Source organism: Accipiter gentilis, chromosome 7, assembly GCF_929443795.1.
Source record: "Accipiter gentilis chromosome 7, bAccGen1.1, whole genome shotgun sequence".
NCBI classification, from domain to species: domain Eukaryota; kingdom Metazoa; phylum Chordata; class Aves; order Accipitriformes; family Accipitridae; genus Astur; species Astur gentilis.
The window spans coordinates 17,722,626-17,747,445 of record NC_064886.1 but is presented as its reverse complement, the minus strand read 5'-3'; the positions used below and the strand labels follow the sequence as shown (position 1 = coordinate 17,747,445).

Genomic DNA, 24,820 nt, shown 5'->3' with positions numbered 1-24,820 from the left:
GAGATACTTTATTGTCTGGCAACCGAAGGTCTGCCTATTCATTTTGAGCTTTTGTCATATCTCTTCCATGGAGATGCTATTGCATATGAAAGTCTGATTGATACAGTGGCAAAGGTCAGGAGGGTAATAGCTTTGATGGTATCCTCTGAAGCAAATCAAAATTCTTCTAAAAGATTCTGTTCGATTTGATACCAAGGGTCTGGTAGCACTCCAGGGATTCTTCTCTCTGCTATGAAGCTTATAGCTATTACAAAAATTAATGTTTGCCTGTTGTTGTTTGTTCTTTTTTTTTTTCCTCCTAATAGGATGTTCTGCAATAAGAATGGAAAATAACTGCTTCTCTCTCTCCCCACCCCCCCCCCCTTCTCTCTCACTCTGTTTCAGGGATCCTCAATGCATTTGCTTGCCATTATTTAAGGAGCCTTTACTAAAAGCTTCTGGATTGTGTTTCTGAGCGGACAAAAGATTTTTGTATTCAAAATGCTCATAAAAGAATATCGTATTCCTCTTCCGATGAGTGTGGAAGAATATCGAATTGCGCAACTGTACATGATACAGGTCAGTAATGTTTCAGCCCATGTGGATGAGTGCAGGCTAACACAGGACTTTTTGTGGAAGAGTGAAGTATTGCTGCAGAATTAGATGTTTTAAATTTGAGGTTTGCTGCGTGCTTATAAAGGAGCGGGGCGGGGGGGGGGTAAGTAATACAAACTTCAGTTTATGACTTGCCTCCTCTTGTCCTTATATTAGAGAACCTCGGTTTGACCTACCTGGGGAAACAACAGCTCATGGATAGGCTATTCCTATGGAAAGAAGCACTGAGCCCAAGTGTGTGGGTACCTACCTGGAAGTGATCAAGCTGTACAGCTTAAGCACCTACTGCTTCCCAGTTGGCTTGTGGTTACTGCTCATGCCAGTCCCAGCTGCAAACCAAAGGCTCATGCTCTTTTGTTGGGAAGAAACAGTCTAGTATAAATTTGAGAGCGTATGCCTTTTGAAAGGCATAACTTTGAATTTGGGAGGGAAAAATCTGGATGTAACACTTCTTTGCTTATGTACCACTATGAAAGAGATACTAATCAGTTTGGGCATAAAACTTAGATTATTTTTAATAGGATTCTGAATACTGATGGGAATTTTTGTTGAATTCCTCATATTCAATAAAGCAGTTAATTAAAATGTTGGGGTTTTGTAACTCAAATCCTCTGTGCCCATATTCTCCCAGTGTTTGAAATCCAACCAGGAGCATTTTTAAAAGGAAATTAATCTGAAGGGTTATTTCATTGTCCCACACTTTAAATAAAATTTAATTTTGCTCATCCACCAAAACACATGTCTAATATTGAGTTTGCAGTAGAACTCCTCTTTCTGTGGCAGGATGAAGCAATTCTAGAAAAATCTGCTTTGGTGTAAAACCTAAAATGAATTAAAAAACCCCAACCACCCCAAAAACCAAAGCAAAAGCACAACTCCCCCATTTCTCCCCTGACCACCCAACTGTGTTCCTTTAAGGGCTCGTGCACTTCGACTTGACTGTTAAAACAGTGTAATGTGTGTGTGTGTGTGGCTTCATTTTTGTGTAAGTTTTCCTGATGCTGTAGCTGCTTTGAATATTGTTGTAATTATTTTCTTACAAATTTTTCTTCGAAATTTGGCTCAGCTGTTTTGAATAAAGAGCTGGTTGATGGATGCAGAACTTGTCAGTGAGCAGCAGAGCGTACAGGAGAATGATCTGATTAAGAAGGAGGAGCCCACCTGATTTAATGGAGGATGAATCGTTAACTGGGGAATGTCTGTGGGGGCCTCCTGTGAGATGTGGAGGACTTGGTCAGGGGGACTGAAGTTGCTGTTCATTTTCAGAAGTTAGAATACTTATTTTTATTTCATTAATGCAGAACACTGGATTCCACTTTGTTCACTTGACAGTGATTTTGGCCGTATCTTAATGTCAAAGGACATGATCAGTCGTTAGGGTTTCCTGCAAGGGGAAGTTCTCTGGCCCAGGAAACTGCTTGAGAAAAAACACCTCCAAATTGCTATCCAGCCCTGCTTCAGACGTGCTCTAATTTTCTGGTGCATTGATATGTAGCAAAGTAAGGTTTCCTCTTAGATCAGGTGCAATAGCTGGTGTCAAGTCAGGTCTCTGATCTCCCTCCACTTACCTGGGGGTAAGCTGGAAACACTGCATGTAGCCCAAGATCTAGGTGAGCTAGAGAAGTGCATGACAAGCAAGTGACTTTACTGTGTTATGTGTACAAGTAGTACAAGAGGAAAAGTTACCTGTGCTTTTTATTGAAAATACTAGTCTCAGCTCAAATTTGAAAAAAAAGAAATAACAAACCCAGAAAACCCACTTAGGGTAGAATGTGGGGTTTATATTCTTTTTCTTAGTGTTTGGTAGTTATCTGCTTCAACTCTTCCTGAAATTGGTGGAATAATTCCTGCTGACTTCAATGGGAGCTTTTCCTAGACCTTGATATCAAATGTCCTTTTTCTTCAGTTTGATTTAAAAGTGGAGGTTTTGTCTTTGAGACAAGCACTGGGGAGAGAGCAGTGGGGAGCATGACTTCCGTTCTCTTCAGAGAATGAGAAAGTGCTTCATGTCTGGGTTTTTTTTTTTTGTTTTTTTTCTTCCCCCTGCTCTGAAACGTGTAAGGAGGCCACAGGAGAAGCAAGTTCTGTATATTGAACTCCCTGAGGGGAACAAGCTGAGATATCTGTATAAAACAGCAGTGTAGAGGCATTTCTTAGAAATCTTTGGCTGAAATGTAGAACAGAATGACTTAAAGCAGTTCCTGGGGAGAGGGGCGATTCTTAAAAGCAGAAGGTTCATTTCAAAGACATTTGTTGTGTACAGTATGGTGTCATTATTGCTGGAGACACTAGTCAGCCTGGTCCTGTAAGCAACAGTTTTCCAACAGTGTAAAAAGGAGATGTCACAATTATTCCTCAAGGGTTTTAGAGAGCCTTAAGCATGTACTTGATCACTCATTTAACTTCAAGCTCATGAGTGAAGATCCCTATTAAACTCCAGACAAGTTGGTGTAAAGTTGCTCTCTTAAGAGCAATCAAATAATTTTCCTAGATTTCAGCATCCTCGAAATGAAAGTTTTCCAAAAGCACCTTCTCACCTGAGGGCTGAAGCAACTGTCCCATGCAGTTGCTCTGGGAACTCTTTCTGTGGAAGTAGTGCTTTAAAGCCATGTGGGCAGGGATGTTCAGACTCAAGCTGTAGTACTGCAGTCACTTTTCAAAGATGTTTTGGTGGAGGTTTTTGCTTTGCAGTGGAAGATCCTTTCATCTCCTTTCATGAGAAAACAGTCCCTCCTTCTTAGACCTTTTAACAAAAATTTCCACCAGATTTGATGTAAGCAGCATCACACCCAAGTAGCAAAGGATCCTTCCATTAAACTGGGACAGGCTGTACTCATATTTTACTATGTGTACTGGATGGGAGAATTAAAATTGTGCAGTATATAATCCAGCATCTCTGTTGGTTCTCTGGGCCACTAGGCAGGCGAGACATGCAATAAATCATTGTGTGTGTGCTCGTGTTGCTCTGTAATTCCTCTTAAAGTTCTCCAGGCTGGTATATAAAGCTGTGAAAACTGAGGTGAGTGGCCTGCTGCTTTGCTTTTTAATTTCTTTTATTTTTTTTTCGATTTGAGGGTGGGGGAAGGGGAGCAACAAGTCTCTTAAGTGTTGCTTTCTGCTAGCTTCTGAAATATTATCTACAGAGACAATGGTTTCAGTCCTTTAAATAGCACTTAAATTCTTCCATAAATAAGTTAATTTTACATTACAGCGAAGGGCTTAATGTACCCTTGACTTGCTTGGAGCCTAGAAGATCTGAACTGAATTGTTTTTCTCTATTAAATTTTAGACTATCGATATCCCTATTTTCATGGGAAAACTCTCATGCAGTTTTGTCAACGTCTTCAGGCTGGGAGCCCTTGCTGCGGTAGCCACAGAGCAGTTAGGTCTTAGCTCTTCCATATGCACAAGGAGTTTTTTTTGTATCATTGCTGGTTTTTTTGTCTCTTTTGCTATCCCAATTAAAACATACTAATTTTTATATCTTAGCTCAGAATCGGTGATCTTCCTTCCTACTGTGACCTGCGTAAAACAGGTGAAATATTTCAAAACAGTGAAATCATTCTTTTGTCTCTTTTCTAGACAATAGTTTTGTAGTGTGGCTTTTTCCTAAAAATCTGTACACGCATTTAAAAGCCTGTCCTGCTTCCAGGGGTGAGAGTTCTTTAGATAAACTTGACCTTGAGAGCTGCCCATAGGACTGGGAGAGCTGCAGTTTGATCTGGGGAAGCTGCAGGCTCGTATGCTAACGTAAGCTGAAAGCAACTAGAGACGAGCACTGAAACGTGTTTCATGAAGCACAAACTGTTTATGGAGGGGACAACTGTAAGCATCTGTAGGGATTTGTTTCTTCCTGCAGAAATGCTGAACTGAGGACTCTGTCCTGGACGTCTTCTCTGACTCTGCACATCACATCAAAGGCACGTGCAATATTTCTGTCTTTGTGAGGAGACAAGAATAAGGATAGAACCATTGTGTTTTATACATTAGATAGATCTTATTAAAGGGTCTCTTAATTGTTCGTCTTCTGAGTGTCCTGCCTATTTGTGTCTCAACAGCTGTCCTTTCCTGTAACACTTGCTTCCTTTTTTTGTGTGTTTAGAGAACTTACCTTTCTGTATGCCTCCCCCTTGCCCCAGGAACAACACACACTTTAATGTTAAGTCTCTATCTCATAAAAGCTTATATTCCCAGATCTGAATGCGTTTGTCAGAAAGATCAGTATGTTATTAGCCAAAGGTCAGCCCATTTATCATCTTAATACCATTCATTACTGCAGTTCCATATGCCAGGAGATTCCGAAAGACCGTTGCCCTTCTGACCTTTACATAAGATGAGAGAATTCTTCTTGTTATTAAATCTTATTTTTATATCGGTGTGCATAGCTTACTTTCTCTGCTGTAAATAAGTCCAGTCCTCATTTTATCCATGCAGTTTTCTCTGAGTACTTGTGACCTTCCTCTAAAGATAGTGTACTTCAAAAATATTCTTCTGGGCCTAGTGATTGCCTTTTGAGGATGAGACTTATTTTAAGATGCTGCATCATCCTTATAAACTAATAATGTTAATACTTTGTCATTCAGCACTTCAAGGCTTGATCCACAACTGGGGAAGGACTCTGGCCCGTTTGAGGCAATCTGTAAAAGATAATCCGTCCGCTCAGCACTGTCTGCTGAACTCGGGCAGGATCCTGGGAATTGAGGATTCTTCTCATCTTTTAACATGAGCCTCTCTTCTACAGTCCCTCAGGGACATTTATTGCCTTCCCTGAAAAATCAGAGCGTGTTTCCCAAGCATGTGCAGTGTGCTGTACTCGCCTGTCGTGACTGCTGATGGAGTATCCTGAGTCGCTTCCCTCCTTTCTGAAGGATCATGATTTTTCTGTTATTTTAGTCTCCAGGCCCCTGTGCTGTCCTGTTTTCTCCTTCGTTTGTGTGTAGCTCTCAGGCAGCACCTTTGAGAATAGACTTAAAAAATGTGCTTGGTGGTGGTAATGCTTGAGGCCATGTCCTGATATCAGGGTGCAGAAGTCATGTCCCTTAAACTCTTAGCTACGCTTGGCAATTGCCAGCAGGCTCAGCAGATGGTGAAAGATTGATTGAGTGGGGGAAAACAAACTAACCCTTCATCTCTGGACAGTGAAGAACTGGATGGCTGATTATTTTTGTTTCACTTGCAGATGCCTTGGCCATCTGGACAGATAGACATATATGGTTTAATTTTAAAAGCAGGTGACACTGCTGACAGCTCCAGAGACCCTGGAAGATTCACAAGTCTAAAACCAAAAGCCTGTTTTGGAGCTCTTCTGCCAATGTCTATGCTTTAGCATTAAAAACCTGTGACTTCCATGTTCTCTCTTCTCCCTCTGGTTTTCATAACCTTTTCATTGTGATCAATGAGGGCTTGCATCTTTCCAAAAGAGCAGAGTAGGACACTCACAGTTGCTTAGCTTTGAGAACAAGGGCAGTACAGGTACGTTCAGTGCTACTAGACTTGCGGTCTGATTTGCACAGCTGACAGCGACACCCATACAGGTTATCACTTTGGGAAAACATACAGAAATAGCAAACATCTTTTCTGCATTTACTTTTTTCTTGTTTTGTAGTTGTTAACCTGGAACAGTTCTTAAACTGGCTGTTATTCACCATACCTGGTGAAAAAAAGATTGATTTTACAGTAATGAGCTATGTTGCCTTGACAGTTTACATGTGCTGTCTTTCTTTAACAAAACTGAGTGAAGCTGAGGTAAGGTTATGACACAAAAATTATTTTAAACTTCAGATTTGTACTGGTTTTAATACAGGATGCAGCACTGATAATCCTACTGAGCTTGTGGCTGTCAAAAATGCTTTTTCCTTCTTTATTTCTTTTTTATTCTTATGAAAGAAGATTTCTGATGTATGGACAAAATCTTGACTGCTGACCCAGATGAGGTTCTCACTTTTTCAAATACCTGAAGGCAAGTAATGAATTAAGTATTAGGAAAACTGTGGGGGTTACTTTAAGCAAATCTTCCAGTATTTAGCATACAGCCTATTGTTAGTGAATAATTGCACTGGGTTCCTAACATCTAAGGGATATAGTCAGAGTATCAGAATTGATCCAAAACACCTTGAGTTGAAATTTCATCTCTGACTCACGATATAATAATGGGCAACTTGCTTTATCTCCGTTTAAACTAGGGACAGTAATTCTCACAGACAATGTCTGTGGAATAGTTAATACAGTGAAAAATGCATTTAAAGTCATGGAAGGAAATAGTCAAGGTAAGATGAAATACTGAGTAGCAGATATGTTGAAAGATGGAGCATGTGGGGTAAACAAGTTTGAGGTATCTCCACAATAAAGTGATGCCTAATTCATGTGCTTCTGGCACATCCAGCCCTGGCTCCGTAGGAGTGTGACTGGGCATCTTGGTAAGGCAAAGTGATTAATGAGTGGCCATGAGAATGGTTCTCTTAATGCTGTAAATTATTTATAGTCTCGCACAATTGATTGTCCCCAAAATATCCTGGTTTTGTACAAACAGCTTCATTAATATCTAGACTTGATTCTAAATAATGCAGTGCAGCAACATTTGTACAAATTGATGCTGCACATATTTTTGCTCTGTCTTGCGAGAGCCTGCTGCTGACAACCTGTCCTGCCTTTAAGTTTTAGGGCTTTTTTTGGGAATGTATTTTACATTACAAGAAAAGCAGCCAAGAATGATGGTGCTGCAGATGCGGCGCAGGTGACCTGCACCTGCTTGGGTGAGAATGGTCCCTTCTGCAGGGCCTTCTGCACGCTCAGCTTTGCCCTGCCTCTGCTGGCTGGGAGTCTTGCAGGATTTGGGGCTGGAAAAACCCAGAGGGAGGAGGTTCTTGCAGCCTGGGTGCAGCGCAGAGGGCTGTGACCCCCACCTCGGACTGCTCTCAGGAGAGTGAAGAGGTGTCAGGAACAGACCCAGGGTCTCCTGGACACTAACGTACCTCTTGTCAGAAAGCAGATCTACATGTGCTTCTCTCTGCCAGGAAGACCATTCCTGGGTGATATCATCTTTCTCCTTGTGTGTTTAGTATCTCCTTGGAGACAGCATTACACAGTGATTGAAGCACAGGACAAAAGGCCAGCAATTCCTGTGTGATAGTCCCAATTCTTTTTTGGTAAACTTGAGGGAAGAGCCCCATAGAATGCTTGCTGCAGGCAGGGTGGTGATAAGATGGCAGCTCCCTGCAGAGCTGGGAAGGACCCAAAGGGGAACCCTGGAAATCGCAGCTGTGCAGCGCTAGGTTGGGAAGACCGATATTAACTACTTTATGGTTACTCTCAAAACCATCTACCTAATAAGCTAGTGTGTTTGGATATCCCCAATGAAACCAAACTATCTTGAGGAGGAAGGACAAAAGGTACTTGGCTGTCCTGATGGCTCTGAGCATAACCCCAGCTGTGGAGTGTGTACAACAGTCTCACTCCTGCTGAGACCGAGTCACTGCTGTGATTTCTGATCTGCCGGAGGATTCATTGCTTCAAAACCCAGTGTTGGGCAGGGATGTGAAGGTGGTTCACTGATCTGTAAAGAGTGTGGATCTGGAGGAGACTGTGCTCATGGTCAGCAAAGTCTTAGGTCTCTGTGAAATGTCTCCTTATTGATAGAGCTGTCCTCTTTGGCCATCTGATACAGCAGCCTGGAAAGTGGCCGTCTTTTCATGGCATTGTGACTAGATTTCTGCCAGGATGAGGAGTCTTGCAATTTCCATACACATACACACACACTTTAAAACGCTCTCTCTCTCTCATTTTAGGACTCCTTTTGTTTGTTTTCGACTAGATGGTAGGAACACTTAAGACCAGGTTTTATGTTCAGGTGGTGAAGCACTGGTGTTTTGGGGAAGGGGTATTGCCTAGATGGAATGAAGCACTGCACATTGCCCAGCCATTGATCAAACCTAGAAGAAGGATATTTAAAACAGCTGCTCTTTTGCCTTTATTAATAAAGCCATTGATGAGGAAGAGATTTCTTTCTCCTCTCCCCAGGGTTTCAGGTCATTCCTATGTGTCCAGTGGAATGAGGCTTGGAGTCAAAGTGCTGTTGTAAAGCTTCATGTTCTGCTCGTTATGTTGTTGACTCGAACTAACCTTCCTTTGCTAAATAAGTATTGACACTGGCCCTTCGTGTATTATTTTTTTTAACAGCACTAATTAGATTAAAATAATTGTCATGCGTGAAGGATGCATGTTAGAGCGCAAAGGGCACATGGAAACCTCAGATGTGGGCACCATGGTTACAAGTGACATCACTTGTTTTGCTGTTAATGGTAATGATTTGTGTGCAGCGCTGAAGCCTGAGTGAAGATGGCCTAAACTAGACCCAGTGGATTGCTGATGCAGTCCCATTGCCATGGAAACAGATGTTGCAGTTTAAAGTTGACTGCATTCATAATGTGGTGCACATGGTGTAAACAAAAACACAGTCCTGTGGTGTCCACAACTTCTGAAAGGGCAGGAATAGTGTTACTGGGGAGAGTGGGAAACGCCTTTGCAGTTGGACTTGGTTTCCCGTTAAGATAGTGCCGACTTAAGTGTGCACAATGAGATGTAGTAAGCCTTGCCTTTGAGTAACAAGAACAAAACTCACAAGCCCCTTACTGTCCTCCAGCAATTTTGTTGTTGAAGGACTGCCAGTCTGACTTGATGTGGATTGTTTCTGATTTGTACCTTACAAAGTGCAGGCTCAAAAGTAGTATTAAAACCCATCCCTTGGGAAACAGGGATCCTAGGTCCTGCCTACCTTTAATATTGTCTTTCCAATATAAACATTAAGACCATGCTCATCTCCTGCAAAACAGGAGTAGAGAAGCTTCCCTCTCTTCCCTGTTTGAGGACTGTTTTGCTGTATTTTGGTAAAGGTCCCTAATGAAGATGACCGCTGCATCATGGTTAGGATGCTGAAATGGGGCTTGAAAGATCTGGGTACTCGGCATAGCCCTGCCAGCAGCTCTGTCGTCAGGTTACTTCTTCCCTCTTCAAAATGGTGCCCTTTTGTTGATTCCTTCATCTTTAATGTGAGAGGACTCGGCTATTCTGACTGTGGCACAAAAGCCTTTGTCAGCAAGAAGTTGTGTGTGCTGTTCTACTTCAGCACTCTACTGCATTAATAACAGTAAGGGTGATTTTTGTTTTTAATTTAATTCATGTAACTTCCTGTTTGCTCTTAGAACATGTTATACACTGATAAAATTGTGTTGGTTTTGATCTGATCTGAAGTTCTTCTTAGCTTCTGGAAGAGTGGAACAGTACCGTCTCCTCTGCTCCATTTTTTCACACTGAAAAAAAGCTTTTTGCTCAGGTATCACCCTGATTATGGTGATAGGATTTTAATTGTGTGTTTCAGGTCTTTGACACACACACATTTTGAAAAGAAAAAACAACAAAAACCAGCTTGGGAGGTGTCGTGGTTTAACCCCAGCCAGCAACTAAGCACCACACAGCCGCTCACTCACTCCCCCCCCATCCAGTGGGATGGGGGAGAAAATCGGGAAAAAGAAGTAAAACTCGTGGGTTGAGATAAGAACAGTTTAATAGAACAGAAAAGAAACTAATAATGATAATGATAACACTAATAAAATGACAACAGTAGTAATAAAAGGATTGGAGTGTACAAATGATGCGCAGGGCAATTGCTCACCACCCGCCAACCGACACCCAGCTAGTCCCCAAGCGGTGATTCCCCGCCCCCACTTCCCAGTTCCTATACTAGATGGGACGTCCCATGGTATGGAATACACCGTTGGCCAGTTTGGGTCAGGTGCCCTGGTTGTGTCCCGTGCCAACTTCTTGTGCCCTGGCTGGGCATGAGAAGCTGAAAAATCCTTGACTATAGTCTAAACACTACTGAGCAACAACTGAAAACATCAGTGTTATCAACATTCTTCGCATGCTGAACTCAAAACATAGCACTGTACCAGCTACTGGGAAGACAGTTAACTCAATCCCAGCTGAAACCAGGACAAGAGGTATGACTACTGTGCTTTTAGGGTAAACCAACATTTTGCTTTCATAGTCAAAGACCTGATTTTTGATTACCTGCAGTAAATACTGACCATGAATGGTGCCTGGTCTATCAGATATCTGTATCAGCAGGCAGAAGGTTGCTGGTGGTGAAAGCAGATTGCTCGTAATGAATTAGATGTCAGTTCAAGTGCTCAGAAAGGAGTGGTTAACAGAACACAGAGCTGAGTCATACCGCAGCAAGAGACAGCTGAAGATAGAATGGATACACCCATGTGCATGCACATCGTCACTGTACGTGTTATCCATGTACAAAAATGCTGTGCTGGGAAAATGTTTTAAGAATAAGCCATGCATTAGTTTCAGGACCTTTTGGTATTTTCCGGTATCTCTGTCATTGGCTTTCTGGTTTTAGGTGCTCTTTAATTCTGGCTTGCAGCAGCTATGGCTGAAACTGTGCATCTGTTGTCATGCTGTTTTATTTGTGGTGTTTGAATGCTAGTATCACCACAATAAGGCCAGATACATGGCTGAGGCTAATCAGCGGCAGTGCTTATAACCTCTCCCAGCATTTCTGTAAAAGGCAATCATGTGCAATGCGCCAGTCATAGGCTAACTGGTACCTTCTCAGTACATGCAGCTTCTGCTCTGGCATAGTGCCTGCGGGTAGGGGATGATGATGATGGCTGCTAGGCAGCTGCCTGGAGCACATTGAGGAAGGCAGTTGGTGATGGGAAGAAGGCAATGCTTTGGAAAATCAATTAGACGAGTCAAATCTCTATCAGCCTAAATAACATCCGGCTGGAGATAGTTGGGAATATTTTTCCCTTCACGTATGGAAGAGATTGAAAACAAGTAGTTTATTCCTCTCCCAGTCTAAATTTTGCTACTCAGCCCCTTACATCTTAGGTGCCTTTGTACTTCCTTTCTAAAGCTGAACAGAAGAAAATAAAAAAATAGGTCTGCTTAGTGAAACCAGGTCTTAAAATCTATCCAATGATGGCAGGAGCAGCTTCCTAAGTAGCTTCAGGCATTTTTGTTGTCTGGTGGATTGCATGAGGCACTTTAGGCTTTCTCTGGTTCCCGCAGGACAGGTCTGTTTCTGGGGACTTAATTGGCATTTGTGGTAGCCTTAGCATCCAAAACAATAAAAAAAAAAAAAGTAATTGGTTATAGAGAATGTTTTCTTAGCCTCCCCTGCCACAACAGTATGAGCAAGTATGTTAGCACGACCCTCTGGGGATATTTGCTGTCATGTTCTTGTTCAGTGGTTACATAGATGCCTTTGCTGTCCTTGTTAACCGAAACCATCAACCAGCTGTAAACTTCTTGTATCCATATCTGTGTCTAAATGGGATAAAAAAAGTTTCAAGGCTTCAGTGTTATTTTAATGGATTTTCCCAGAAGAATTTGTCTGGACTAACAAAATACCCTGTTGCCAAATGGGAGCTGGAGCAAAAGAAACCCCCAGAAATCTTCTGGTTATTGTTTCCAGGCAATGATTTGTGTCTTCATTATTCATGGACAATAGGTCTACCAAACATAGTGCTGTCAGTCTTTGTAATTCAAATAATTTCAAATCAAAACTCTCATGTGTCATTGAAGTAGGCCACTGGTACTGTGTAAATATATTGCTGTAATGCACCAAGAAACTTCATCGTGCAGCTAAAGCATGTCAACCTTTTGTAATTACTATCTAACTTACTCAGATTGAGGAGTTGTACCATAAACAATAATCAGTGGTAAACAAGGTAAGATTATAGCTATGATCTATTTTTTAAAGCTAGAACAATGTCTGGATTGCCTATTATGACCATGCAACCTACCCTGTCTTTACTGGTCTCTGCAGTACCATTGCAGTGCTCAAAGTAGTAAGTAATAATAATAAAAAACCCCCAAACTTTAGGAGAGACTAAACCACTGAGCCATTTGCAGTGCTGCTGTAGGCTTTGCAGAGATTCTCTGTGTGTGCACCTGCGCCTGTGTGCAGCTTGTGCTGTGCTTCGGGGCTGAAACACAAGGAGAAGGACTGTTGGTTTAGGATACCGTTCTTCTTGGTGTTCTTCTGAATGATGCTGTGTTAGCTGGTGGGGTTGTTTTTTCTTCTAATTCACCAAAAGCAAAACACTACGAGGCAGGTTTAATATCCACAGCCTGACTTCTGTATTTCTCCAGCTGATGCAATAAGGCATATCATAGCTGTTTTATCCAGCATTATGCATTCTTGTTCTGTGAATGCTCTTCCTCCAGCTGTAGTGTGACTCCCCAAGTTGTGGGGGTTTCTATTGCCAGCAACTATCATTCCTTTACTGAGCTGTACCCTGCTAGAAAAACATACAAGTTGCATTTAGTTGCCTGGCCCCACTCAGCTGTGCCAGGTCGAGTTTGCTGGACTAAGGCTTTGCAAGATGTGCTCCGTGTTGTTAGCTGGTAGTGAGGCTCATTTCTGACTGGGAAAGGGGGTGGAAGATCTGAGAACTGATCAACCTGTCTTTGCTAGTGGAAGGCTTTGATTACAGCCGTTTGTCTCCTGTTGTGAAGGGCAGATGATAAATGGGGTTAGGCTAGCCCAATGTTTAGATGACATTCATGGGAATTATTCATCTATGATTGTTATGGTGAGGTCATGTGCTGTGTCCCATGCTATGCTGCTGTGCCAAGAGATTTATTTTAATAGAAGCCTTTAAGTAACTGGCATTCTTGCTAATCATGGTGCATCTGCTTCTCTGGGTTCCCTGTTATGAGTAATTTAATGCTATTACTTTAGCTAGAAGGGATCTGTGTCACCATCTGTCCTGGAAAGCTATTGATGGGGCTGTGCAGAACATGGAGTGTCATCAGCAGAGGAGAGGGACTTCTAAAGGGATAACTGAGTTTCCTGTTGTAGTACAATGTAAGATGGTTTACTGTGATTACAGCTTAGATAACTCGTGTATAAAGGCTGTTAGCTACTCTTTGATTTTGGTGGGGACCATTCCTCAGATATTTATATAAAGGGAAGATACTTTTGTCAGTTAGTAGCAAGTAGTAGTAACACAGGTAACTGCAAAATAAAGTCTCTAGTTCATATAGGGGTATGGGTCTATGAGGCTGAAACCTTCAAGACTGACCCTAAAATGTCTGCACATCTGCCACTCCCAGCAAACAGATATTCTTTGGAGAGGGCTTGCCAGACACTTCAAGCCAAATGCTTTCCTAATCAATGGTTATTTTTTTAATTGTTGTTTACAGACCACTTCTTGTAACAAGCCCTCTCCATGCTGTAGCTGAGTCACAATAGACATGAAGAGGCTATATGGTTGAAAAGCAAATTGCTCTTCACTTCTGCAAGTGGTGTACTTTCACAGTACCACTTAAGCGCAGAGTATCATCCTGGTCTCTCAAGTGCATGTGGCTGATGTCTTTATTTTTATTGTCTGAGAAACGTATCTTCTTTTTGTCTTTGTGACTGGTTAGTAATTGTACTGTTCACCATCTAACCTGGCTTTTTTGGTCCTTCCTGACCTCACTGTGGCTTGTTGCCTTCTCAGCAAGCTAACCAGTAAGTATGAGACCATGCAGGGCTGGGAAGCAGCTTTGTGTAGGTTTATTGTGTGGAGTTTTTCTTTGGTCATGCTGTCCTTCCCAGCGATAAGTTACGTTGTGTTTTGAGTATAAATTGGCCTGACTCAAAAGTCCTGGCTGAAAAGATAGTTTGGGACATAAACATTGCAGCTCTGATTTTTTTTTTTTGTTTTTTTTGCTTTTGTTTTGTCATGCAGAGGTGCAGCTCCTAATTCACATTCATCTAAGAAAATGTTCTTGCTGTCCCTTGTCATATCTGATGTAGATAAGTGACAAGCAGGAGGAATGTGTAAGGCCAAAATTTGCTTAAGGCTTGTAACTGGGTGAAAGAGGCTGTGGGCTGGAGTTGGTCATCTGGAAAGGCTGAAGGAGGAAGCATGCCCACTCTCAGAATAGGGTTCACGGTCTCCTGCAGGTGCAGAGAAGTAAATAAAATAATCAGAAATCAGAAGTGGAATGCAAACTGACTTCTGCAAAGTCTCACTTAATTTGGGTTTTTCCCTTCTTCCTTCCCTCGCAAAGTTTTGCAACCATAACACCGTGCCACCTGTCACATCTCCCGTGATCAGACAGCTCTGTCTGAGAAGCTGAGTGTCAGCATTACCAGGTCATGTGGAAAAGCTGCTTATAGAAGTATTCCTGTAAAGCAAAAAGTGGCTGGTCTTGCAGGTTCACCAGGGTTCTACCTGTAGAATGAGAACCAGGCATCTCATCTTCACGTGGAGAGATTTTTGTCAAAACTGGCTAAACAGGGGAAGGAAAAGTGGAGAATGTTAGCGTTAGCTGTATGTGCCTGGGCTATCACTACTGCTGGGCTTCAAACAAGAAAGGTTTGAGCAGAGGTCCTTCTGAGCCTGGATCCGGCCCCATAGTTACAAAGGAATCGGAGTTTGTTTTTCTGAACTGGTTCAGATGTAAACCATTTCTTCTTGTGTTGAAATAAAAAAAAAGATAGATTCCTCAATTGAAACCAGTGCAGAGACTAAGCACGTTTCATCCCCAAAGATGGGTAATACTGATGCGGGCGTGGATCAGAACAGTTCTGTTCGGGGGCTGAGGGCATAGGCAAGTGTCTGTGTCCTGTTCCACCCCAGCCTGAATCCTTCTGTCATGGAGAAGTCACAGTTCAGGAGACCGCCAGAGCCTAGCTTTGCTTTGAATGCTTGTCTTTAGTCTCCTCAAATGGATCAAGTTGGGGAGAAACCTCCTGCTTTGGTCCATCTTCAATCCATTAGGAAATGCAACAGAAGAAAAGAGAGGGTTTGGGGGAACTGTATTAAGCCAGGGTGACATGATATTGCAAGGTGGGGTGCCAGGGGCTTCAATAAAAGGAAACACATATTGCAGGAGAGCTCCCTGGCTGCTGGCGATCTGTTTGATAGGAGCTGAAGTCAGAATTGGCAGCACAGGATCTTGAACCTTCAAACTTATGCTCATGGAAGCAGCTGGCCCCTTGCATAGCCCTCTGAAGAGCTTGAAGAGGTGGAGAGCTGCAAGAGGAATGCAAGGCATAAGATGTATCTCAGATGTGGCTCTGAAAGGAAGAATATGAAATTGCATTCTGAGAAAGAAAGCCTAGAGGGTGGTTTTATCCATTTTCATATCAACTATGGCTATTAAAATAAATCTTCAGTGTTTTGGTTTTCTAACTCAATACAAGCGTTTGTAAGTCTGGGGACCCAGTTCTGTGTAGGTCTGGTTTGGCACAGTCATAGGAGATGCTGAGTCCACTTGGTGCTGTGGATTTCTTTTGAAATTGAGAAACTCCTAAACATGTTTCGGTCCCAAATGAGGGCTTGCAGATTTGATGGGAATTGCTGGTAGCCGTGCAATCTAGAATGGAGTTTTAAATGCAGCTGATGTACGATTCTACATGTGATAATTTGGCATGAAGAGAACCTGTCTTTCCTCTGCTTATGATTTCCACGTGCTTCTGCCCTATAATAAAACTCTAGATCTCCATAATTTGTATCAACTGTTCAGAGCAGATGCTGTGCTATTATTCTGTCTGACACATTCGCTATGCCTGCTGGGTTATTGCCTTTTCTGAGACCTTTGAATTAACCAGATTTTTGGGTCATCAAGATTGTTTAATGTTATTGTCATAAATATTTGTACGGGACTTGGTCAGTGCTTATATAACAACTGAAAGACAGTAATTTGTTTTAAGAGGATGTGTGTTTTAATGAACTGCCAGCTGAATGTTAGAAATAAACTGTAAAAAAAGTGCTTTTCTTTTGCAGAACTATTGCAGTTTGTGGGGTGCAGAGAAAAATGACTATTTAGATTCTCAATTATTTAGATTCGTCAGTTACAGCTGCTTAAATTTAAAATCGCTTGAGAGCTCTTTAAAAAGAGGCCTATTTACTTCTAAATGGCTGTGTTGGCTTATCATCCTGTCCTCAAAAGATGAGAAGCTGATCTCTTGCATCTCATTAATCATTTTCTGTTAAACCATGTTATCCTTTGAATTGGTGGTATGCTGAAAATGGGAAGTTGTTGTTGTGTTATATTTCACAGTTGATTCTTTTATAAAATTCCATTTTTTTCTTAACTTCCAAAGTATTGTGTTCTCAAATACAAACAATAAACTCAGAATACTAACAATATGAATCGGTTGTTTGGAAATGGTGAAGGTTATACATCATCCAATCTGCTGAAATGTGTTAGAAATGAATAAATATTTGGTTTACCTCTAGCTCTTCTCAGAAGCACTGAAATTAGTATTTTTTTATTGAAGGAATTTTTGCCAGGTTTCTCAATGAGTGACAATACTACAAATAAGCCAAAATATGGAAGCTGCCAGGGGGTGCTGTGTGCATTCTGGCAAACTTGGGTTGTTTCTTCTAGGTATCTTAATTAGCAGAGCATGGTCTCCAAGCTGTTCTTGGAGAGCTGCTGCCATGCCAGACCACAAGCAACAAGCCCCCAAATCCTGTGGCTTTAGGTCATAAAATAGTCTTTAGTACTGTGATGTTGTGCTGAGTGTGTGTATGATTCTTCACGCTGATACAACACCACAAGAACGTGCCAAGTCGGACAGACTCCCCTTCACTGTGTCATCTGCTGATGCGAAAGATTTTTATGCTGTTGGGTGGTTCAAAGCTGGAGCCAAAGTTTAGTGTGCTCTCAGGAAGAGCGATGTGTAACCTGTTGGAGGAGCAGGAATTGATGTGCCATTAGGTCTCCATTCAAACTGTCTTTTAGTGTCCCAATGCAGATTTCTACAGGATCCCTAATAAATCAAATCTCTGTTCCTGTGTTGGCCAGATGAGTCTCTAAATCTTTCCTTTATAATCTCTAGGTTTGGTAGTCTTACTGCCAGGGTGCTGCTGCAGTTCTGCTGTCCATATGAAGTTCTGCTCAAACGGAGTCCTAGAAACCATCCCCAATGTTCGTGTGCTTTGAGACCTTGGTGTGTACAATGCACTGGAAGGATTAACTATGTGATGTATTTTCCCTTTCAGAAAAAGAGCAGAGAGGAGACATGTGGGGAAGGCAGTGGAGTAGAGATCCTGGAGAACAGGCCATACATGGATGGACCGGGAGGCAACGGGCAGTATACTCACAAAGTGTACCACATTGGTATGCACATACCCAGCTGGTTTCGGTCAATATTGCCCAAGGCAGCTCTGCGAGTTGAAGAGGAATCATGGAATGCGTATCCTTACACAAGGACAAGGTAGAACTTAGCAAAATGTCCAGAGCTGTTTCCCTATTTTAGGGGTAGGATTTGATGTCTCTCTGTGTGGCAGTGGCATCTCTTCCATCTCCAGTAATATCCTTTAGTGAAACTGGGATCAAGTCCTAAAATTCTTACACAGTGCTTAATCTCAGAAGTGCAAGTATTGCCTGGGCTGACTGCGTATGTACTTGAGAATTTGTGGCTGGTTGCTCTAAAATGTGAGCTGTTTTGTCTATCAAAGTGTCGGAAATCTTGAATGGTTTTTATTTAGTCTTGTGTCCTGTGCTGCATGTTCTGCTTAACATTGCAGATATCTGATAGCTCAGTGAAGTTATAAATGTACGCGGTGATGGGACAGTTGTCATGTTGAACACTGTCAAGTAAGACAGGGTTCATTTGTTCTAGGGGGGAAAGTGTTGGAAGAGAAAAACCTTAATAAATAAATCTGGTGCTTCTTTTCTGGGAACTGTCTTACTGTCATTTAGCTAGAAAATAACAAACCTACATCCTATGGTTTTCACCCTGAGAAGGGATGAGCGCCAGAGGCTCTGCAGAGCCCTCTGGGACCAACACATTCCAGCTGATTTTGTCTGGGAGGACTTCAGATACCCTGGAATAAATAGCCTTTATAAATAGCTCTGGTTTAGAGCATTTGCCCTTTTTGAGGCTTTCAAGCCTGATATTGCTGTCATCATTCATAATAAAAAGTCTTTAATGGATATTTTTATTTTTATCGAAAATCTAGAAAAGTTTCATAGTTCTGTTTTAGCTGGTCTGCACAAGTGACACAAGTCTGAGAAAAGGTGGGGAGTCAGTGTCTGCATACAGGTGGTTGCTCATGACTAAATATAATGGAGCTGTCTGACTTTCAAGTGACTAAAGTCCACTTCCAGTCTCTTTTTATCTATTCTTTTGAAATGCCCATGAGTCAATCAGTTGGCCAGGAAACCTGGCACTGCACAGAACTAGTCCATATTTTATTCTGCCATAGATTCCAGGCAAGAGCTCTGATTTTCTGCTGGCAGAGATGCATTTCCAGGGTGTGCTTGTATTAGTATCTGTGTCATAACATATTAGAATAGCGGCCCCAAAAGTTATCTCCTTGCTGAAAACTGCTCCTTTAAAAACAGTCTGTCCTGATAATAGTATCCTAGAGGAGACATTGTCAAATTAAGTTGCAGATTTTTATCAGTGTCTCTGCAAAGTGAGATGACTTGGCGGTCCCCTCAGGCTTTCTACTTGCTTGTTGCCAGCTGGGAAGTTGTTTCTTGGTCAGTGTGGGTGCCCGATCTCCACTAACTGCGTGGGGTGCATTGGTATCCTCTCACTTGTAACCCATGTAAGACCTCATGAGGAGTACATCCCTTTGCTGTGGGCTTGGGGTTTTACTAAACCAGAGCTGTTCCACTGAAGCCACATGCCCAAGGTGAGCTCCTGTCTCAAGAAGTTATTAAAGAAAATCTCTTTAATCTATACAGTTGGTATTTTAAGCATATCTGAAGTAAAACGAGTGAAGGCTGGCTTGGATTTGAGGCTGATTTTGTACATCTCAGGAAAGCATTTTCTCTGCTTGCCAAGCTGAGCGGGATTTACTCTAAGCTGCATTATTCTCGCCTTCAGGTATACATGTCCTTTTGTGGAGAAGTTCTCCATTGATATTGAAACGTACTACAAAACTGATCCAGGAGAGCATGTCAACGTGTTCAACCTTTCTCCTGCAGAAAAAAGACAAACCATTCTAGGTGAATAGCCTTTTTCTTTTATTTTTCCTTTATTCTGCTTATTTTGGTTTGTTTTCTGGTTTTGGGGTTTGGGGTTTTTTTGCTTGGTATGTCCCATCTGCCTGTCCATCCCCTCCCTAAACACACACCTGCACTCCTGTCACTGTCAGGCTGCAGGATGGGGTTCCATCAAGTAGAGTGAGGAGACCTGAGTTCTTCTCTAGCCTTGATCTAAAATCACATAGAAATCATTTCAATTTGCTGTCTGTAAATTGAAGCTGATGCTTTCCTGTCTTACTTGTCCCCAAGGGAAGTAAGACATCTAATGATTTTGGGGGTAATAAGTAGAAATAACCATAGAAAAGGAAAATATTGCTTTATAATTGTGTAACTCCTTTGCATATATGAAAATCATTCCTATCTGCACTTCTGAAACATGAAGGCATATTTCATTTTTGCTTCCTGTGCTTTTAGTCTTGCCCTCATGCAGGTTAACACTTCAGCTTTGCAGCTGTCTTTAGAAGACTGGGTTAATGAACCTTATATATGTAAGGATTTAATGAGAAAAGGCAAAAGGGAACATCTTATAAAAAGACAGAGAATGGCAAGTGTCATAGTGATTCCTCTGTCTTGCTGTTCATTGTGGTCTGCGCCCATGGCACGTGCTGGAGACCTGGCTGCATGGCAGGGAGTGCTGGCATTTACAACCATGCAGGACTGAAGCATCCCTTGCTCTGAAGGTGCTGGGACTGGAGAATTGTTGAGCTCAGGCTGACTTGTGTCAGTCCCAGGCTGGCTTCTGTCAGTCCCACTCAGTGCTGGCCAGAGTGGGAGCTCTGGGGAAGGACATCTAGCAGCTGCGCTGGCTGTGCTTGAGCACTGTTGGTGTGCGGGACATGGCAGCAACCCTGTGCAATTTTACTTGAGTGTTAAGAGATTTAAACTTCTTTGTTTTGAACTTAAGTGTGACTGTCCTCGTTCCTAAGACTATCTGATCAGGCTTTCAGTACTGAACAAATAGGCTTGAGTCATGCTGCCTCACTGAGAAGTGTCAGAAGAGCTGTCTTTCTTGGGAAGTGCAATCCTGCCCTTCAATCCAAACTTCAAATGCTTCTGCTGATGTCTGGGGTGGGGGCTGCAGATCTTTAAAATACATTCATTCACTCTGCTCCCATTGCAGTTTCCACTTCTCCATTGTTGAAGTGTTAATTAGGACTTGAGTTAAACTTTCTGCCTTCCATAGTACGTCTGGTCTAACAATAGCATGTAAGGAGCTACCAGTAACCTCACTTGATGGACTCAAAAGATAAGATGTTCAGTGGGTAGTGTCTTTTCCATAACAGTGCTAAGAAAGGGCAGGTGTGTTTAACAGTCTCAGATGAGACAGAGCTGCAGCACTGTGAATGATATTAGAAAAGCTGAAAGATGGAATGTGCAAAAGATCTTTTTGGAGCTGGAAAGATGGAGTGTGCAGATCTGCCAGAGTACTGTGAATCTGCAGTCACTGTGGGCAAAAACATCTATTTGGAGCAAAGCCTCTGTTTGCTGGAACTGTGTGTACTAGTTCCTCTGGCAGAGCTGATCACTGCCCAGCAGCAATGTATAAACAATTTAAATATCAGTTGTTTAAGTGTAAGTAAAAAGAAACTAAATTGCTGTAATGCTTCTGGTACTTACTAAAACAGAAATAACTCTTGAAAAATGGTATTTTCTTCTTTTGTTCAGGAAAAGGAAATGTCTAACTGTTTCTATTCTCTTTCTATAGATCCTATTGATATTGTTAAAGATCCTATCCCTCCACATGAATACAAAGCTGAGGAGGATCCAAAGCTGTATAAATCAGTGAAGACTAAAAGAGGCCCCCTCTCAGAAGACTGGATTCAAGAGTACAAGAACAACCCTGGAAAATACCCCATCATGTGTGCATATAAACTGTGTAAAGTCGAGTTCAGATACTGGGGGATGCAGTCGAAAATAGAGCGGTTTATCCATGATGTTGGTGAGCATTTATAGTCTTGGAAAGTTCACTGTCAACTCCCTAATGTTGTTTCTGAATTAAAACACAAAGGTGAGGTATGTGCAATGTATCATATCCCAAGACATGTCTGTGAAGAGATTCTCAGGTCTGATTATTCTCTTACAGAGCTGTGGGTCAGTTCAGAAAAAATCCTGTTATTCTATCACTTATAATCATGGTATTTATGAATCCAGACCACATGTAGCAACTGAAAGGTTTTCAAGTCCTGTCTAGGCAAGATCTTGCATTCTCTTTTTTTTTCAGATAAGGATTTGTCTGTTAAACTTTGCCAGATCATTTTCAAAATCTGCCAGTTTTCTTTATGGTGAACAAAATCCTGAAGGGCTGCTCAAAGAAATAAGCTTCACTTCTGAGTCCTAAGTGGTTCCAGAAAACCACTCCCTGGAGAGTCCCTACTTTCTGCCTGCCTTGTGACAGGGCTAGTGGGTCTCTGTGGGACCATACATCTCTGTCCCCCAGGCTGCGCTGTTCAGGGCTCCCCACTTCACTGTGCTATGATCTGTCACGGGTCATTGACAGCTCTCAATTCTGAGTAAATGTGCTGCTTTGACGCATCATTCTTAGTCAGTGCTTTTATGGAGGTATTGTTTCTGTCCCAAAAGTAACTAAGTGGAGACAGTGCAGGTGGTAGCAGTGCTGGCAGTAATTTGTTCTTTGCAGAAGATCTGTAACACAACTGATAAGAGTTTCTGTGCCTTGCCTTGAGGGATAGGATCTATGGCCAGGTGGAAAACCTAAAGAATTTTTTAAAGAAGCAATCCTGTCTCAAAAAAAGTACAGAGTTATGGCTGTCCTCTGGCATAGAAAAGGCCAAAGAAAGGCTGTGTAAAGGATGCTGCCTGCTTTCTGTACACAGTAAATCCTCCTACGTGACCACTACAGCTGTCCTTTCTATACGCAAAACTTCTTAAGTAGGTAATTTTATAGTTCTTTTCAGTCATACTGTGCTCCTGAGGGCTGATGTGGAAAACACTGATAGAGCAGCAGAGAGTGGTGTGCACCACTCTCTGAATAGTCACAGGTTGCTTTCTTAAAGCTCCTTTGGTTTTACTTTACCCCCAAATGGAAGTTTTCACCTGTTACAGACTGTATTACAAGTGGCTCTCTGCAATGAACTCCCTTGGCATTTCGGTGACATGGGTTAATTTAGTGTATACTGCAAAACATGGGGGCAGAATAACAACTCCATTGTATCTGTTAAATGAAAAAGAAGCATGTGACTCTTCCAGTTGTTCAGAGGTGTTTGGCATAGATTAGACTGTGGTCCCTTAGAAACGTTTCTTTCGTATTTCATGAAAGATTGCCTGCCATTTTCCTCTTGATTGAGGCTTTGCAGAGAGCCAGCCAGCTCATTGTCTGCCTTTCAAAAGCATTTCCACTCTGTTATAATGATGGGAAATACTGTTTTTCAAAGTGGTTAAGATGCATAAAATCAAAAAAGTCTTTAAGGCAAGACAAAGTTGAGTGAGTGAAAAGTGAAAGCAAAAGCTTTGGGTATCTACAGATGAGTAGCCTTCCACTGCAATGGGATAGCCATGGGGAAGCCATTAGTGAGTGGGAAAAGTGCCACAGCACGTGTACCAGAGACAGCAAGGTATGAGGTTGTTTAAGTTGGAAGCAAGCTAGGAGGATGTTTAAGTTGGAAAGATGTGGGCTACAACATGACTGACCAAGCTTATATGCTGATCCCAGTGGTGACCGAAAGCAGATGGAGACCTTTGTGCATTGTGCAGCTGATGGTGGACCCAAGCTCTCAGGTGCCAGAGATGTTCTTGTGGGCCAGTCCCTCCTTGGCATTTTTCTCTTGGTTCCTCTGTTCCCAGCTCCAGCAAATTTGTTTCTTGGGAAATTAGCCCACTCTGTGCAGGGCCGCCAAGCCAGCAAGAAAACAGAGGCAGAAACCAAGAGCAGGATCCAAACTCTGCCCAAGGAGGAGAGCGGTACTTAGTGGTGCAAACTAAAATTGGAGAATGAGTTGAAAGAAGAACCCATCTGAGTTAAATGATGGATGGATTATGATACGTAGAAAGGCTACTGAGCGCAGAGGGAGTAACTCTGGGGGATGGTGTTGAAACATTCTCAGTCTTACTGAGTGCAATAGCCATTTTTTCTGATGACTAATTGGACAGTTACTCAGTGCTTTGACAGCCTGAGACACAGACTAAAATTGTGGGCTATTAGTCTACTTGGCTGTAATATTTGTGTGCTTTTTACTCCTTTCCCATAGAATTTAAGTTTAATTGGACTGGCGATGCGTAATGTTCTGCTCCCACTTGCTTCCTAATGGTGCACGTGGGTTATGATTCTTTTGTTGTTATACAAGTGTGTTAACTGTGTATGGGTTATTGATTATATACTACGGCAAAGCATGTTCCCATCCCAATAGCTGGAGCTTTGTCTAAGTCACTGTGCCTTAGGCCACATGTGCCCAAATTGTTGCACAGTTATGAAGTGGAAACGGTTTTAGAAAGCTCTTTTGCAGAGTTTCTGCTTCTTTAAAGCGCTCGGGTGAGAAAGTTCATCCAGAAGGGCACTGCGGGTTGGGGCCTTCAGGTAGAATTTTGTCTTTTCAAGGGTAGGCAGGTTGCAGTTAGCATGATGTGGATGTGACCACAGGCTTTTCTTTGTGAGTGGTCTGAGCAAGGGAGGGTAGGGAAGCACGCAGATTTAACTGCAGGTTGCCTTTGGTCGGATACATTCAGACAACCAGAACTGTGCTGACAAAGTTATGGGATCTGTTGTGACTATCAAGGAAATAGTGTTGCACAGGGAAAATCAGGCATCCTTTATCTGCTGCCAGGAAATTGTGAGAGTGCATTATAAAATGCTTCGGGATGTTGCCGCTGGGTACGTAGTCGATGGCTATCTGAACAGTTGCTTTATATGGATAGTTGAGGGTGTTTGGGGCAGGATTCGGTGGTGGGTTTTTTGATTTGTTTTGGGTTTTTGCACTGAGTTTTTGTCACATTTACTGTTTTTACTTCATATTGAAAAAAACAAATCCAGAAATATAGACAAAAGCTTTTTAAATTCAGCTGAAGAGTCCTCTCTGTCCTGGCTTGTCTCATGGTCATTTATACTTCCTTTTGTAAAATTAAGTTCAACACCACAATCTGCAGGCAAATAATTTACAACAGTCAGCACCTCATGGATTCAGTCTCCGAGTTGTTGAGGTGGTGAGTTGAAAAGCAAGAGATTTAAATGTTTGCACCCTGCTAGACACTTCAC

At 42.1% G+C, this 24,820-nt stretch overlaps 1 protein-coding gene across 7 annotated transcripts in view; it reads left to right on the top strand.

The window, feature by feature from the left end:
- The window catches only part of PITPNM2 (phosphatidylinositol transfer protein membrane associated 2), a 143,230-nt gene that overhangs the window by 70,250 nt on the left and 48,160 nt on the right, over positions 1-24,820 (top strand). For all 7 annotated transcript variants that reach the window (XM_049805864.1, XM_049805863.1, XM_049805861.1 and 4 more), the window contains exons 3-6: positions 385-558; positions 17,616-17,830; positions 19,454-19,575; positions 21,320-21,553. In XM_049805864.1, the coding sequence (XP_049661821.1) occupies positions 481-558; positions 17,616-17,830; positions 19,454-19,575; positions 21,320-21,553 (649 nt within the window). In that variant the 5' untranslated portion in view covers positions 385-480. The remainder of the gene's footprint in view (positions 1-384; positions 559-17,615; positions 17,831-19,453; positions 19,576-21,319; positions 21,554-24,820) is intronic.